The sequence below is a fragment of the Pezoporus wallicus genome, unplaced genomic scaffold, assembly GCF_028554395.1.
Source record: "Pezoporus wallicus isolate ANWC-B61680 ecotype Strahan unplaced genomic scaffold, APGP_CSIRO_Pwel_v1 contig_5416, whole genome shotgun sequence".
Classification (NCBI taxonomy): Eukaryota; Metazoa; Chordata; class Aves; order Psittaciformes; family Psittacidae; genus Pezoporus; species Pezoporus wallicus.
In genome coordinates this window covers 798,446-815,788 of record NW_026642898.1, presented here as the reverse complement: position 1 = coordinate 815,788, position 17,343 = coordinate 798,446, and the positions used below count along the sequence as shown (strand labels likewise).

General features: G+C 52.1%; 1 protein-coding gene across 5 annotated transcripts in view; it reads right to left on the bottom strand.

Annotated features, from left to right (window-relative positions):
- Positions 1 to 17,343, bottom strand: part of RALGAPA2 (Ral GTPase activating protein catalytic subunit alpha 2) — a 115,845-nt gene that overhangs the window by 53,297 nt on the left and 45,205 nt on the right. For all 5 annotated transcript variants that reach the window (XM_057433119.1, XM_057433120.1, XM_057433118.1 and 2 more), the window contains 10 exons: positions 16,990 to 17,088; positions 16,570 to 16,725; positions 5,529 to 5,657; positions 4,105 to 4,233; positions 3,401 to 3,459; positions 3,033 to 3,141; positions 1,877 to 1,987; positions 1,471 to 1,539; positions 1,202 to 1,339; positions 561 to 744 (listed from right to left, as the gene is read on the bottom strand). In XM_057433119.1, the coding sequence (XP_057289102.1) occupies positions 561 to 744; positions 1,202 to 1,339; positions 1,471 to 1,539; positions 1,877 to 1,987; positions 3,033 to 3,141; positions 3,401 to 3,459; positions 4,105 to 4,233; positions 5,529 to 5,657; positions 16,570 to 16,725; positions 16,990 to 17,088 (1,183 nt within the window). The remainder of the gene's footprint in view (positions 1 to 560; positions 745 to 1,201; positions 1,340 to 1,470; positions 1,540 to 1,876; positions 1,988 to 3,032; positions 3,142 to 3,400; positions 3,460 to 4,104; positions 4,234 to 5,528; positions 5,658 to 16,569; positions 16,726 to 16,989; positions 17,089 to 17,343) is intronic.

Sequence of the window (17,343 nt, the reverse complement as noted above, 5' to 3'; positions counted from 1 at the left end):
CAGCTCCATGCCCTGCCATGGGCAGGGACCCCTTCCACTGAAGCAGCTTGCTCCAAGCCCCTGTGTCCAACCTGGCCTTGAACACTGCCAGGGATGGGGCAGCCACAGCTTCTCTGGGCACCCTGTGCCAGCGCCTCAGCACCCTCACAGGGAAGAGCTTCTGCCTAAGAGCTCAGCTCAGTCTCTCCTCGGGCGGGTTCAAGCCATTCCCCTTGGCCTGTCCCTCCATCCCTTGTCCCAAGCCCCTCTCCAGCTTTCCTGCAGCCCCTTCAGGCACTGGAGCTGCTCTCAGCTCTCCCCTTCAGGAGCCTTCTCTTCTCCAGGCTGCCCCAGCCCAGCTCTCTCAGCCTGGCTCCAGAGCAGAGCTGCTCCAGCCCTCGCAGCCTCTCTGTGGCATTAAAATTATATTTTAATGTTTCCAACATTTCTGTTAGAACTAGAAGTACACGCACGAACCCAAAGGAAAGAGCACATTTTCCAGGAAGAGCTGTGCCCCGGGAAGCCCCATTCCCCAGCTGCTGAGGGCTGATGCGCTGGTCCCCACCACACTGAGCTCTTACCCTCAGCGACCGTGAGCAGGTTGCCCAGGTCTGTGGAGGAGTGGCACTGGGCTGGCTCCGAGCTCCTCACGTTGCCCAGCGGCAGGAACGGGTCGTAGTCGCTGGAGGAGAGGTCTGCCAGGCTGAGCACGTAGTGGCTCTGCTGGGTGTAGGTGCTGGAGCCATTCACACAGCAGTGCAGAACCTGCAGCACACAGGCATGGGCTGAGGGGCAATAAGGGGGACACTGCAGCATCCCCTTACACACGTTCCCTGTCAGCTTTACATGGTGAAAGCCAGGACATGCTACAAGGGACGCTCATGTCTAAATGCTGTTTTGAAAAGAACACTGTTCCCCAGCACTGACTCTGTACTGAACTGCTCTCTGCAGGATTCACCCTCTATTTTAACAGCCCAGGTCAAGTCACTGAAATACTTCTGCAAAGATTATTTTCCCTGGCTCTCTGTTTTAAGCATTTTGCCTTTCTCTCCTCACCAGCCTCTGTCTGTTCTACCTCTCTGATCTCCCCATCACAGCGCTTTGCATTCTGCACCTCTCATTTGGACACCTTCTGCTCACCGTGAGAATTCAGGACTTTGTTAAAAATGCTTCTGTGCCCACCAGGATCTGCGAGAGAATCCCATTCATCCCTTAGACTCACTCTGTAAATGTAGTCCAGCAAAGGAGCTTTGGCTGTGTGTTGATCTTCAAGAGCACCCGCAGACACTGGCTCCAGCAGCGTCTTCATGGGCAGTGCCATACACCAATCCAACAGGCAGAGCAGCAATGAAACTATGAACTGAATAAAACCATATAACACAGAATTTAGGTATATTCTATTAAATCCACCCAAACTTAAAGCAATTTCATTCAATAACCGTCTCCAATAGCACACACAAGGGACAAAGGCTGCTCTTTCCAGCAACGTACCTTTTTATCTGCTTCCACTGAGGAGTATTCAGCACTCGGCAAGAGAAAGGCAATAGTGGCCACGAGGATCTACATTGGAACAGAATTTCACAAAGACATCTCACATCTTTCAGTATAAAGGCAGAGCATGAACTTCATTGGAACAGGGCACGAGAGAGGTTAAATTCTCTCAGGAGCATCTCTCTGCCCTTATAAATCAATGTCCAAGGGAGACTACAAAGATTTCCTGAGCCTTTGGGAAATGAATCACTACAGATTAGAGAAGCACACTGGTCCTAGGACCAAGAACCGTAGAAAGACAGAGGTAACATAAAGCCACAGTCAGAGCAGCTCAATCAAGGAACGAGGGAATAAAGACAACTTTGCCCATGATTTCCACACAAACACTTGAAAGAACCTGCCTCACCTCAGTGATCTTTCTGGACAGGGAGGGTTCATACTTCTGAAGCTTTTGCCAGTAAGAAACCAGCAGCTGAAGAACATCACAGGCTACCTGAGCTACCAGTTTATTAGAGAACTGGAAGAGAAAAGGAGATTAGAATATAGATATGCACGTAAGCTATCCAGGTATATTTCCTTGCGTTTTCCTGTATTTTAAGTATTGTGCATCCATACAAACCATAAAGAACTGGTGATGTTGCAACAGCGCATCGTCCTCACCAGGGTAAGCCAGGTGTGACCTTATCTGTGTGATCTTAACTTGGCCTGTGGTGGGAAGGGTCTTTAGGTACAGAGTCACAGGCTGGTTCTGCAAGTGTCCTGCACTGTTCTATAGGACACAAGAGGATGTGGAGCTGCTGGAGCGAGTCCAGAGGAGGCCATGGGGATGCTGCGAGGGCTGGAGCAGCTCTGCTCTGGAGCCAGGCTGAGAGAGCTGGGCTGGGGCAGCCTGGAGAAGAGAAGGCTCCTGAAGGGGAGAGCTGAGAGCAGCTCCAGTGCCTGAAGGGGCTGCAGGAAAGCTGGAGAGGGGCTTGGGACAAGGGATGGAGGGACAGGACAGGGGGAATGGCTTGAACCTGCCCGAGGGGAGACTGAGCTGAGCTCTTAGGCAGAAGCTCTTCCCTGTGAGGGTGCTGAGGCGCTGGCACAGGGTGCCCCGAGAAGCTGTGGCTGCCCCATCCCTGGCAGTGTTCAAGGGCAGGTTGGACACAGGGGCTTGGAGCAAGCTGCTCCAGTGGAAGGGGTCCCTGCCCGTGGCAGGGGTTGGAGCTGGAGGAACTTTAAGGTCTCTTTAACCCAAACCAGGCTGGGACTCTGTGACACTGCCAAGGGCCCCACTGAAGAACCATGCACAGACTCAGAACCATGCTCCCTGAAGATAAGGAGCTGCTAATGACAGGCAAAGGTTCAGAACTGGGAGATACCTTCCTGAGGGCAGTTAATGCCATCCCACTACAGCCTGCAGAAAGCCCCAGGCTGTGGTTTGCTCAGCAGCATCCTGTTGGGGCTTCAAGCAGTGGAACAACAAAGCAGCAGACTGGGCTCTACGTAATCAGCAACTACTTCTCAAGTGAAACTACGCTTTTACACGATGCTATGGACTAGAGCTGTCGCAGCAGTACCTTCAGTGTCACACCTATGACATTGATCGCTTCCTTCACTTGGGGGTGGTTTGTGCACTGCGTCAGCTCTTCACATAGCCACACTCCGAGGCCACAGATGGCTATGCACCTTTGGGAAAGGAAAAGTGCTTCCGTCAGAGGCTTCAGAAGAATGACAGACCTGACAAAGACAGGATCGCTGCTTTCCCTCTCACGCCACAGCTCAACACCTTCACGGCACAGAATGAACCTCACCTTCTAGGGCTAAAGAACCAATCTAAGCAGGATCAAACCACAAGGCAGTAGAAACAACGCAGCTGTACAAGCCCCAGAAACACGTAGTGAGAAAGACTTCCCCATTTTCCCATTTGGTTAACTCAATATTTTACCTTGCAGCTTCACTTGGCTCCTCTGTAGCATTCTTCAATAAAATATTTATGAGGTAACACTAAAATAACAAAACAAATTTGAATCAGCATCTTTTTAATACATGTACTTTAAATAAAGTTGTTCCATTTCACCATAGCCACCCTTTGGTGGGTCTCTGGGGTGGGCACGTGTCACTTTTCCCCTACAGGACTGTTGCTGTGAAGATCAGGAAATGACAGAGCTCTCCATCCCTCAAGGCAATTCATGTCTCCAGGTGTCCACTGAAATCAGTGCTCAAGGAAGAACCATTCACACGAGGTGATGGTTCTAGTAGTGGAATTTTCTTAACATTTAATGTAATACCAAGACTACCTCCCCTTCCGCACCCCCCACATCTCTTACAGGACTAATGTACACAGATAGCATGAATGGACACTTTAACCCATCCCACCACCATCATTTAATGAATTGACCTGACAGCGTCTGCCTGACAAACGTCGCATTTGATCGGAAGCAGTTCACTCCCCTTGCAAATCAAATGCAACTGCAGCATCTCAGCTTGGCCAGTGTCCCGGCTCCTGTTAAGCACAGCAATGCTGATCGAGTAAGTACAACGCAACGTGTGCGGCTGTGCGGGTCCGAGCCCAGCCGTCAGTGGGCACGGAGTGACGGAGCAGCGAGAGCAGGAGCTCGGGAAGGGTCTCCTGGTGGGTCTGGGCTTTACCTTCACGTCCGCAGATCCCGCGATGATCTCGCCAGCTTCGGCAACGGGCCGCAGCAGGGGGATTTCTTGGTAGAGATTTGGGAAGCAGACAAGAGAGCCGAGGATGGTGTGAGCCTCCGAGCGGGGAGCCTGCCCAGGGAGCGAACACAGACACGCACTGAACGCACCCACACGTCAGGAGAACGACAGCGGCTCTGAGGCCGTGTGTGTCACCATGAACACGCAGCGCGCTGTACCCCCACTGCAGCAGCGGCCTCAGGAACACGTCCCGGTGCCTCTTCCTTTACCACTACAGCAAGGGCTGCATTACAGCAGTGACTAACAAGCACTTACCTGCCCATGTCAGCTGCTGTGTTGCCCTGCTCTTTCTTTGAGCCTGAGCTTTGCCTCCAGCAGGGACCTGGCCCCACTTCTAAGCGCATTCTACGTTTTTGATACCTCCTCTGTCATTACACAACCCAACCATCAGCGATTTAGCATCAACAAAACCCACAGAACAACCTAAAGAAAAGCCGAGTGAGAGTTTTAAGCGTTAATCCAGCACTACTATTAGCTGACCCTGCGGCACAAGAGACAGCACAATGCACTCAACCTGACTGTAGATGTGATAGAAGTTCAGAGAGATTCCTACTTCAATAACAAAATCAAAAGCAACATGGCGTGAGCTATAAATGCATTAACTGCTGCGGTATCATCCTGTGTCCTGTTGAAAATGCAATGCATGCTAAGTTTCATGCTTGCAGGAGAAATGGAAGGTGGTGGTGGTTTGGGCTTTTCCCCCATAGAAAGCTGGCTGTTCATTTCTTACTGGCACTCTGAGCTCTGGCTCACTGATCAGGGTTTTGATGGGATGCCTGTTCGATGACAGGATGATGGAGAAGGCACAGCCAGGCTCACTCTTCAGTCCTGCTGGGACAGGAGAGGGCCATGTCCCTGCGCAGCTGCACCAAGGTCAAGAGCAGCAGCAGAAGCACTTGTCCCAAAGGGACAGGTAGGTCCCCCCGGGCTGGTGTTTCATGGGCAAAGCTTCCCTGCTCTGCCAGCACTGCCACACTTTCGCCCTTACCGTGCCACCCCCCACTGATCCGCCGGTTTACTTCTTCCCCACTCTCATTGTTCAGAGGCATGCTTGTGCTAGTGCTGATGTTTAGCATGAGATCCTGTACTGCCAGGGGAGTCCCTGCGTGCTCCCTGCGAGGAGCTATCGAGGCTCTGAAGCGCAAGCCCTGCCTCTAGCGCAGAGTCGTGCTGCAGCCCCAGCGGGACCGCTCCTCACACCTCTGTGTGCCTCTGATGAAACCCCTCTGCACCAGGAGCGCGCAGCGCACCCGGGACCCATGCTCAGCTGCCCCAGCACCGCTCCACTCAGCACTCATGAGTCCATACACACCAGCCCCATCAGCACGCACCGGGCGGCCCCTCACCTCCAGCGTGTCCGCGCTCAGCACCCGCGCTGCCGCAGTGATGAAGTCCCCGATGAGCATGGTAAAGCCAGGCAAGGCCAGGAAGAAAAACCATGGCGGGCAGTGCCTGATGACCGTGTTCAGGATATCCTGGAAGAGAAGGGGCCTGCTTCAGAACAAGGAAAGCACAACAACGAAGGCCCAAAACCAAAAGGGAGAGGTGCGGCTGCACCCCAAATCCTATGTCCAGTTCTGGGTCCCTCACTCCAAGAGAGGAGACATTGAGGTGCTGGAGCGGGGCCAGAGAAGGGCAGTGGAGCTGGTGCAGGGCCTGGAGCACAAGTGTGATGGGGAAGGGCTGAGGGACCTGGGGGGTTCAGTCTGGAGAAGGCTCAGGGGGACCTGATGGCTCCCTACAGCTGCCTGACAGGAGGATGGAGCCAGGAGGGGCTGGGCTCTGCTCCCAAGGAACAAGGGATGGGACAAGAGGAAACGGCCTCAAGCTGCACCAGGGCAGGTTTAGATGGAGCTGAGGAACAATTCCTGCCCCAGAGGGTGCTCAGGCATTGGAACAGGCTGCCCAGGGCAGGGCTGCAGTCACCGGCCCTGCAAGTGTTCACACCCCGTGGAGACGAGGCCTCAGTGCCATGGGGCAGTGGTGGCCTTGGCAGTGCTGGGGTAAGGGTTGGACTGGATGAGCTTGAAGGGCTTTTCCAGCCTGGCTGATTCTGTGATTCAACTTTGCAATTCACCAGTTCCGCACTAATCATGGTGATAGATAATTCAGAGCCCCACAGCTATATGTAGAAACCGACCATCAGGTACCAGCCACTGCTTCCTGCTGATGTGCTTTGTGAGAAAAGTGCATTTTGTATTTTTGTAATAGTTGTAATCTTAAATTCCGGTTGGAAAAAAACCAAACAAATCCTCGTGTCTCTCTGTGTCTAAGGATAACTGTTCTCCTGTTAAATAAGACTTGAATCCAAAGCCATTAATCCATTTCAGGTGAAGCATTGCATCATTCCCAGTGAGTTATTCCCTAAAACCCCATTACCCAAACCTCTGTAGCCATGAACTGCTCCGGTGCCACAACGGGCTGCGGCTTTGCCCAGAGGAGCCTGGGCAGGAACCAAGAGCAGGCGCCAAGCACTGCCAGGCTGCTCCAGCACCCCGGGATCCTCCTGCTCCTCTGAATAACTGAGACAGCAAACCCAGGCCAGCCCTGGCGAGAAGAGCTGCTGCTGAACTCCTGAAGAGGCAAAGGGGCTCTCCTGGGTTTCACAGGTAGCACCACACGTGTGAGAGCAGACCAGCAACCACAGCTCTGCTCTCACGCTACCTGTGACACAGAACGCATTCCAGAGCCGCGCTCCGACTTGAATCCTTCCACACTTCAATTCTCCACATCAGAGCAAAGTTCCTCTATTTAAGATTTCTTTCTTACAGGGTTTCAGCAGGTTTAAACTTGGGTGCAAAACCTCTATAATCCTTACACAGAACTCTGCATTTCCTGAAGAACTGGAAAAAGCAATTTCTACATGATCTAGAATATTAGTTTTTGTCTCAATAAAATGTCAAAGGAAAACCATTTCCAGTGTCCCCCTTTTCTGGTGTTAGGATGTGCTAAGGAAGGCTTGAACTTAACTTCAGGCCCAGAACATGCCCGTACATGAGAACCTACAGAAGCCAAGCTCCCTTTGCACTCCATGAAGAGGAGCTTTTACACCAGCAGTATATTCTGAAGTCCCTGCTGAGCACCTGGGCAGAACCTGGTCAGTGCCCCGCTGTGTATCCACAGCAGTGACACCCCATGGAATAACTGGTGTGTATTTTCAGTAAAGAACACTGGTTTTTCACATAGTAGCAGATAATGCTTTCACTTTCCTGAATAAGCTAAATGCCACTCGAGTTAATGTTTAAACTGCTTTTAATCACTTCCTTTGATACATTTTAAAGTCAATATCAGTTAAGGCAAACATGCAAAGAGAGAGCAGATGGATGCAGCCGCTTGTAAAGCGGGTGATAAACCCGCCCTGGGCAGAACAAAGGACCCCCCTTTCTAACACAGGCTCTGATTGATGCCCTGGCTCCCCGCAGCACCTGCAGCCAGGTACGGGATGGCTGAGCACCACCAGCAGCAGATGGGAGCACGCTGCTGTTGACACAGGCCACAGTGAAAGGGCCTGGGCTCACCTGGCCTGGGAGGTAACAGAGCCTCGGGGGTACAAACAACGGCTGTCGCCCCTGTCCTCGCTCGGCCCCATCTGTTCACCACCACCGGAACGGCCACCGGCTTCGTGGGCTCCCACCCACGGGCACTGCCCAGGAAACAGGACGAAAGAGCAGCAGCAACACTGCTGCTTTCATACACCCACACCTGAGGGAGCACAGCGAGCACAGCTTCAACAAACCCTGGGACAACACAGCCACAAGGCTGGGAGAATGAGGCCGCACCGATGTGCTTGCTGTTTGTGAGATGTGCTACCCCTAAAGAAGTACGCTGGTTTCCAGTGAGAAACTTTCGGAAATTCCTTTGGAAAAGCTAAGGAAGCAACCCTCACTTCCTCTGCTTTGTCCTGTAGCTTCAACGTGATGGATTCCCAGCACAGGCTGTGCACTGTGAGCTACAGCACACCCGACTGTTGGGAGCTGACAACGTACAAGTGTGTAACAGCCCAGCCAAAACTGCATCCAAGCTGGTTCCCATCGGTTCCCGCTGCCACCCCGGGCATTCTGGTGCACATCCACGCTAGCCTGCGTGCCTTCATTTGAACCAACACAAGGCAGAGTGTGTCTGAGGTAACACTGGAGCTCTGCTTGAGCTCAGTCCCAGCAGCAGTGGCAGGGCAGAAGCTCCCGCTGGGATGGTGCTTTCAGGTAAAGCTGCGCAGGGTCCTCCCTCTCCCCACCAGGCACCACGTTCCCTGCTCACAGCTGAGTGTGGCTTCACGCAGCAGTTCAGGAGCACTATGAGCTAGCTCATCAAGGAGACCTGGGCTCATGAGAAAGAGTCCAAGGGAGAGCATATGTCCTATCAGTGCTAGCACAAAAATCAGGTAACTCAAACAGAGGCCATTGTTTCCTCCCCTCCGAAGCGCTGCCCGGTACATGCAGACCCTGCTCGGCAGCTCGCAGCCTGGTAAATGAATCACTTTAATTGAATGCTATGTACACAGTAACTGGGAAAACACAAGCAATAAGAAAAGCATATGGTGATGGCAATAGAAATTGGTTTACTCATTCTGTGCCGTGTTGTTTCTTTACTTCTTTCATAATTGACCTTTAGAACGATAAACGTGTAAAATAATTTGGGTTTATTATGGCTCCGAACCTTTCAGCAATTACACAAAATGAAAATTTAAAAGGAAGTATTCATTCTGGAAGCATTTCCATTGTTTACATAATTGCACAGCTATAATTTAGCGTTCACGTTGTTGAAGACAAGTGAAAAAAAGGACCATTATGGACTATTTCAATTCAAAATGATGCTCTGTAGTGTTAAAAACGGGGAGGAGGCGAGAGAAGGGGGCCATCACACGCAGGTCCTTCCCAAACGCATTAACCCTGTCAGCATGGGTTAAGCTGGACATCCAAATAATACGGATGGGGGGCACCGAGAGGGCACTTACAAAATACCCCTCCCGCTGCAGGCTCCAGGTGTAAGCGAGCAGCCACCACCTGCCCTGCGCTGCCGCCTTGGCACCCAGTGCACTCCGCTCCTCACCCAGCCTCGGGCGCCGCGGACATCCACAGCCCGGCAAAGAGCAGAGCCCGAGACTGCAGCGTGCAGCCCTTCCTCCTCCATCCCCACTGCAGAAGAGCACACGCTTCCATCCATCCCCATTCCAGGTCTGCCTCCCTACCGCCACCTTCTAGGTAAGAGTTACCGTGTCAGAAATTAAGCTGCATTCACAAGGTATGAAGTCTTCTGACACCCTCGGGATTAGCCTGTCAGGAAAACCCATTTCAACCTGTCATTTGACCTCCAAAGGAGTTGTGTGTGCTGAAGTGTCTTGTGACTGGAACGCAACAGGGAGAGATACTACAAACCAGAAGAACAACACGTTTGTAAAGCACGGGTAAGGTTACTCATGAGTGCTAAAGATGACAGATTACTGTGTAAATCACCTCCTGCTAACTGCTCCCTCCCCTCTAAACTACATCAGAAAGCTCCCTCTTCTACAGCTGCATTAATAAGAGAGCAACCAAAGGCCTGTGCTGACAGAGCTGCTCAGATGCCTTCACCAGAGATCACGCAAACATAGCAAAGGAGTTTTTAAAGAGCTTTTAAAGCTTCTCCTCCTTTAAAGTACATTTGATGTATCCACAGCCTCAGAGTGCTAGGGACGTGCTTCAGACTGGAAAGTGTTTTAAGTTCACACACACTGAGAGGGAAGAATTCAAATACCCATTTGCTACAGAGCTGTGGTACCAACACCTCAGTTACTAGTCCATGGCACTGCTTCAGGAGTCGAGCTGACTTTGTGTCACCACAGGGACTTCTCCCAAAGGCCAGCGGCAGGACACTTCCAAGCCCTGGATCACAGGGAGCCAGGAAGGCACTTCTACCTACCTGCTGCATCAGCTTTCAGGACATAGGACCACATGCAGAGGAGAAGGGGCTGTTTGGCACATCCCAAACCGTGGCAAACGCGGCTAGTGCAGGTCCCAGTGAGCGGCTGCAGTGGCTGAGCAGTCTAGAAGTTGTCCACAGCCCCTTGTGTTGAATAAGAACTTCAAAGAAACATACAGCAGCTCACAAGGGGTTTTTGTTGAACTCCAGATCAATGTCGGTACAAACAGGTAGATAACAAGGTAGATAACAGGTAGATAACATGGCTTCTCTTGTAGCAATTCTACTGAGAAATGCTTCAGGTTTTAAATCAGCCATCTCTGATGAAAGAGCTGCAGCCAGTTTTCCTCACAAGCTTACCACATAACTGGTGTAGCTTCCCTGCCGTAATCAGGGACAGCGCATCTGAGGCAGACGACGAGGCTTGTAGGCAAGCACAGCCTACGTTAGTACATCACCATCTTTATTGGCAGAGTATTTCAGCTAAGTCACCCTTCTGCTACCAAAAGGCACGGAGCTAAAAGCATAGCTGTTAACTCCTCTGCCTGCAGCTGGCTGCATCCTGCACGGCCTGAAATCTAATCACCACGACATCTGTCAGCTCCTTGGGTCCGGGCTTTGTGGGGTTTTTCTTCCATATTTAAAGTTTGCTCTGCCCTTAACATCACTCAACTAAAAGAAGCCATCAGCACAGCCTCCCTCCTTTGCTGTTAGCCGTCTTTCCATAGGGAATTTCTGACGTCTGGCTTCTTATTATGTTCATTAGTACCTGCTATAAGCATTCTATTCCAGAAGTACTCTGTGAGCCAGTGGAACTGTACATTTACTAAACTTAGGTGTTAATACTCACTTTCAGACAACCTCTGACTACAGAGCAAAGCCTCAGTGGCACGCGCTGTTGAGAGGTTACACAGAGAATCTTCACTCATGCCAAAGCCCTGGTAGCAGGGGGAGAGCTGCTAAAGAAGTGACACCAGACAGCTGTGGGGCTGACACTGAAAACCTGCCTCCAAGGCAAGCACCTGACTTGCACTGCAGTCTCTGCTCAAACTGGGAGCAGAAATGTGGAGGTAAGACAGCGTCACAGAAATCCACCGCTAATACAAATAATTTAAGTACCAAAAGCCCCAGAACTGAGGAATCAGAACTATCTCAAGAGCTACTTTTCTGAAGGGGGGTGAGTAGTGTCAGCAGTGCTTTGGGATTACGTTCTGCTACTTTGGTTCTTCAGCAAAAGGAAGGGAGCTATGAAGCAAGGAGATGCTTATGGACTTCACAAAGCTAAAACCACTGCTTGCAGTAAGCACCCAGCAGCACCACGATAACAAAACGCCTTCCCTCTCCTGACTGTGTGTGCACTGCAGTACCAGATGTGGTTTCATTTAAAAAGCTTTCTTTATAGTCCAAATTGAAAGACGTGTGGGTGCAATCATGGGCATGGCGGGGAGGGTTCACCAAGTAGCAGAAGGCAGCTATACCAACCCAAACCACACCAGGCTCCCCTGGGACATAGCCTAAGATTCACACCCCAAAGCATTCCACGATTCCCCATAACCCACACAAGGGACTAGGACAACAGAAGGTGACCTCCCTCCACTGCCCCACAGCAGGGCAGTGAACATCCACACTCGCTGTCCTGTAGCATGGGAGGGAGGGAAGGTAGAGCCCCAGCGAACTTCACTGCTAAGGAGCTGCAGGAGAAACCCGGCTCGCTGCAGCAGAACGGCCGCTGCTGGGAGCAGAGGAGGAGGAAACCCATCACCCCAGATGCTCACTTGGCCCCTGACCCGAGGCCCCTTGTTGAGCCGGGAGCAGCGACAGCACCAGCCTGGGCTCAGCCCCTTCTCCCACCTGAGGAGGTGATGCAACTGCGGCGCAGAATTGTTCACCTGCCCTCAGAGACGGTTGTTGGCCGGGTGTCACACACACAAACAGGCGCAGCTCATTACCCTGCCGTGTCCTAATTGCTGCATCCTGCCCCGAGGGCCAGGGGAGCCCCATGGAAAACACAGCTCACAGCACAGCTCACAGCTCACACCCCACAGCACAGCTCACAGCACAGCTCACAGCTCACAGCACAGCTCACAGCACAGCTCACAGCACAGCTCACAGCTCACAGCACAGCTCACAGCACAGCTCACACCCCACAGCACAGCTCACAGCACAGCTCACAGCACAGCTCACAGCACAGCTCACAGCTCACACCCCCCAGCACAGCTCACAGCACAGCTCACAGCACACCCCACAGCACAGCTCACAGCTCACACCCCCCAGCACAGCTCACAGCACAGCTCACAGCTCACAGCACAGCTCACAGCTCACACCCCCCAGCACAGCTCACAGCACAGCTCACAGCACAGCTCACACCCCCCAGCACAGCTCACAGCACAGCTCACAGCACAGCTCACAGCACAGCTCACAGCTCACAGCACAGCTCACAGCACACCCCACAGCACACCCCACAGCACAGCTCACAACTCACAGCACAGCTCACAGCACACCCCACAGCACAGCTCACAGCACAGCTCACAGCTCACAGCACACCCCACAGCACACCCCACATAACAGCTCACAGCACAGCTCACAGCACAGCTCACAGCACAGCTCACAGCACAGCTCACAGCACACCCCACAGCACAGCTCACAGCACAGCTCACAGCACACCCCACAGCACAGCTCACAGCACACCCCACAGCACAGCTCACAGCACAGCTCACAGCTCACAGCACAGCTCACAGCTCACAGCACAGCTCGCAGCACAGCTCACAGCACACCCCACAGCACAGCTCACAGCACAGCTCACAGCTCACAGCACACCACAGCACAGCTCGCAGCACAGCTCACAGCTCACAGCACAGCTCACAGCTCACAGCACAGCTCACAGCTCACAGCACAGCTCACAGCACAGCTCACAGCACAGCTCACAGCTCACAGCACAGCTCACAGCACAGCTCACAGCACAGCTCACAGCACAGCTCGCAGCACAGCTCACAGCACAGCTCACAGCACAGCTCACAGCACACTCCACAGCACACCCCACAGCACACCCCACAGCACACCCCACAGCACAGCTCACAGCTCACAGCACACCCCACAGCACACCTCATACTGCTCCTTCACACACCCCCGAGGCGGCCCCACTCACTGGGATGTTACTGGATAATTCATAACCGTGTTCCAGATGGGCTGGTTTGGTTTCCTGTCAGCACAAAGAGCTACACAACACAGCAGGAATTTCATACCCTTAAGGGAGGAGTGGAAACAGAAATAAGGTGCGGAAAGCAACCCTTGTGATGCTAACTAAATAAAATAACCACCTATGAACTATACCTAACAGACTGAAATAACTGATAATCACAGTCAGGTCAAAGGGGATTCTGACTGTAATTTATGTAGCGACTCAAAGCTCTTCTAACACAGCCGAAGTGTTCTCCTGGGGTTTGTCCACACTCCTCCTGCTTTCCCCAGTAACTCTAAAGTTGCACTAGTGATACACACCGAAGGAAAACTGCTCAGTGAGAACATCCCCCCAGTTCTCCTGCTTGTGTTCCTTAAGTGTGAGAAATCCATGCTTCTGCTTAGCACACAGAAACATCTGTGCTAGAAGAATCTGCACCACAGCTTATTCTGGTGGGCAGTGCCTGGAATCCTCGAATTCTGCAGCGCTGCAGAGCACAGGGGTCTGTGTCCCAGCGATCCCTGTGCCCAGGACATCACTCCCTCTTTTAAAGAGGTTTATCAGGGAAGAGCACATACCAAACCCCAAAAACCACAGAACCTGCCCTTGCAGCAGGCAGTGCCCTCAGCATCCAAATTACTGGACCAGACTCAACACCCACCCAGCACCTTGAGGCAAATCATGCCCCATCCCTGGCAGTGTTCAAGGCCAGGTTGGACACGGGCTTGGAGCAAGCTGCTCCAGTGGAAGGTGTCCCTGTCCATGGTAGGGGTTGGAGCTGGAGGAGCTTTAAGGTCCTTTCCAACACAAACCAGTCTCGGATTCTGTGATACAGGAAATACAGAAACAGGCACACGGATTGTTGCATGAGAATCCGAGCTCCCAAGCACCATGAGCTAATATCTCAAGCAATTCCATAGCTAAGGAAAGCAAAACTGCAAGGACAGCAACACACGAGAAAACCTGTGGTCAAGTGTGCCACCAAGAGGCAAAAGCAGCAAAACAGAGTGAGATGAGAAGGAACAAAAGAGCAGCATCAGTGTGGAAAACAGCTGGGCCAGCCTGGAAGGATGGGCAGCGCGGGGTCTGCCTTCACTGCGCAGTGTCCACCTCTCCATCCTCTTTCACTTGGGGACTGGGGCTCTGCACAAGGACTGAAACCCAGTGCGCACAGCAGCGAGAGCGTAAAGCCTGTGGGACTGCTACTGACACCGAAGTGTGATGGACAGGGTAAAGAGCAGCTCAACAACAACCTGCTCACGTTTCAGAAGTCCCCCAGTTTCTATGTAGGAACTGGAAGCCACCAGATTCGGAAAAAGCAGAGCACCCTCCAGCTTTGAAGAAAGGAGCTGCTGACACTTCTGAACCTGGCCATGTCATGGAAAGCTGTAGATGAAAACAACTGAAGTCTTACAGGCACTGATACTGCCCATCCCTATGGCCTGTGCTGGCAGTCGCTGCTCTACTGATTCAGGGCCTTTGTGTTTTCAAATGTAAAAGGTAGTATTTTATTTCAATTCAGCCTACATCAGGCTCTAACGTTTGGTGAGTTGCGTGCTTTATGCGAGAGGATGTAATGCTGAGTGGTTCTTAACACTGAGGGGGTCTGACCACAGTGGGTGTTAGCACACAGGGGGGTTGTAGAGAAATGAAGTTACTGCGTTCACCAGGCAGGGTTAAACTGAAATCCGAACGGCATTAGGGGTACGAAAGAGCAACAAGCTCTTCCTTACCCCCAGGTTACACCCCGACAGTGCAGGAAGGGGAGTTCTTCTGTTTCCACACTGGCCAGGACTTGGTTTTCCACAAGAAAACCACCTCCTTTCTACTCTTTTTTCCCCTCCGTGATCTCTTTAAAAGGCGGATTTTCCACATGCTCTCCCTTGTCAGGAGGGGAGCTGGGACTGTTCCCCTCTCCACCTCAGAAACAAGGGAGCCGGCGGGGCTCTCCCTGCAGGCCCCCGGCAGAGCCGTGAGCACCGCAGGGTTCCGAGGCACCGGAGCTCGGCTCTGCCCGTGCTGTCACCGCTCCCCCCCAGCCATAAAACCATGGACGTGTTTTCACACATCCTGTTTTGCTAAGAGTAACTCTCCGAGCTGTTGCCCGTACTCAGCCGTCTCTGCGGCGCAGTAAGCTCCTTACACCTCAACGGATGAAGTCTCGTCTCCATCTCTCACTGAATGCTTTATTAGCGAGGCCAGCCCAGGGCACAGGGACCCAGACACACTTACCCTCAGCTGCAGAACGCTCCGGCAGCGCCTCTTGGCTTCAGTGGTAAGATAACCTTCTGTCCCAGCCCCCTTGCAGCAGTCAGGAAGAGCGGGTATGTTAAACCTCCCCTGAAGGAAGGGCAAAAGTCTGGGGAGGCCAACAGTAATTGTAATTTCGAGGAGGTTCTTGCACACAATGCACAGGGCATTCAAAGGGTGTGCTGAGAGCAGACACTGCTCCTAAGTTAACAGGAAGCTCTTCACAGCCCCTCCTTCACCCAAGATCATGTCTGGCATTTTACCCTGTGCCAGAAGGTACAAGCATCCCTAAGATGAGCTGTGATGGGTTGTAACAGTGCATCACAAATACGTACTTGTTAACTGGGGGAGCAATGAGAAACTTATGACTAAGTAATTTAAAGAGAGGTACAGACCACGCTACACCAGGCAATTCCGTGCAACAAGTGTCACAAAGCATTGCTTCCTTTCTGCTTCAGATCTTCAAATATGAAAATCACAGAAGCCCAGACTGCTTTGGGTTGGAAGGGACCTCAAAGCTCTTCCAGCTCCAACCCCTGCCACGGGCAGGGACACCTTCCACTGGAGCAGCTTGCTCCAAGCCCCTGTGTCCAACCTGGCCTTGAACACTGCCAGGGATGGGGCAGCCACAGCTTCTCTGGGCACCCTGTGCCAGCGCCTCAGCACCCTCACAGGGAAGAGCTTCTGCCTCAGAGCTCAGCTCAGTCTCCCCTCGGGCAGGTTCAAGCCATTCCCCTTGGCCTGTCCCTCCATCCCTTGTCCCAAGCCCCTCTCCAGCTTTCCTGCAGCCCCTTCAGGCACTGGAGCTGCTCTCAGGTCTCCCCTTCAGGAGCCTTCTCTTCTCCAGGCTGCCCCAGCCCAGCTCTCTCAGCCTGGCTCCAGAGCAGAGCTGCTCCAGCCCTCGCAGCATCTCCGTGACCTCCTCTGGCCTCGCTCCAACAGCTCCACGTCCCTCTTGTGCTGCTGCCCCAGAGCCCCAACATAAGAATTGTAACACAGAAAACAGACATCTCCATCAGCACACAATAATAAATTCTCTTTTTACCAGGGAAAGCTTGTACCTGGTCTTCACTTGTCAACCCAAGGTGCATCACGAAATAGAAGTGAACCAGGAAATCAGAGTTTGGCAGAACATCTTGTCGCCTCGTCATCATGGCACAGATGAGCCTGTATGCCTGCAGCTTGCCTTCCTTGTACTCGCTTGGCAGCGTGGTTGCCTGAAAAGAGCAAAATCCTTGTATTAGTGCTTTTTTCTCAGGTAGCCAGCAAATGCAGAAGTGCATCTCCAGTGGATTCTGCATAAAGCAAAGCTGTTCCCTGTATTTGCTACAGGAGATTCGAGTCCAAACAGCCTTTGGAGGATATTCATCCTCTTAGCAGCAGTGGCTGCAACCATTAACAGTAACACAACTGAACATACACACATTCAGTACTGAAACAGGAGACAACACCAATGTGTGAGAAGTTTAGAAACCACTTACCTTGAACAACCAAGATGCAAATATCCTGAGAGGAGGAATGAGGACAGGAGGAGAGGGAGTAGACTGATTGTCCACACTTATAGCGAGGTTGTCCCGAATCTAGGCGGTTTTAAAGGAGAAGAGCCAGTAAAACTGATGGCTCCTTATTTCACATTATTACTTTCTCATTTTAGTTTGGTTTCATTATTTTGAGGTACTACATTCTGCATATACAGAGCTCCTACTTCAGCCAAAACTACCTGGAAAGCTTATTCTATAGGGCTTCCCCATGTCCTAAGCAAGTCTTGCCCTTTCAGGTCATACCATGGGCTTTTGCACCAATATTCTGTTCTATACCTCTACTTTCTTTGCTAG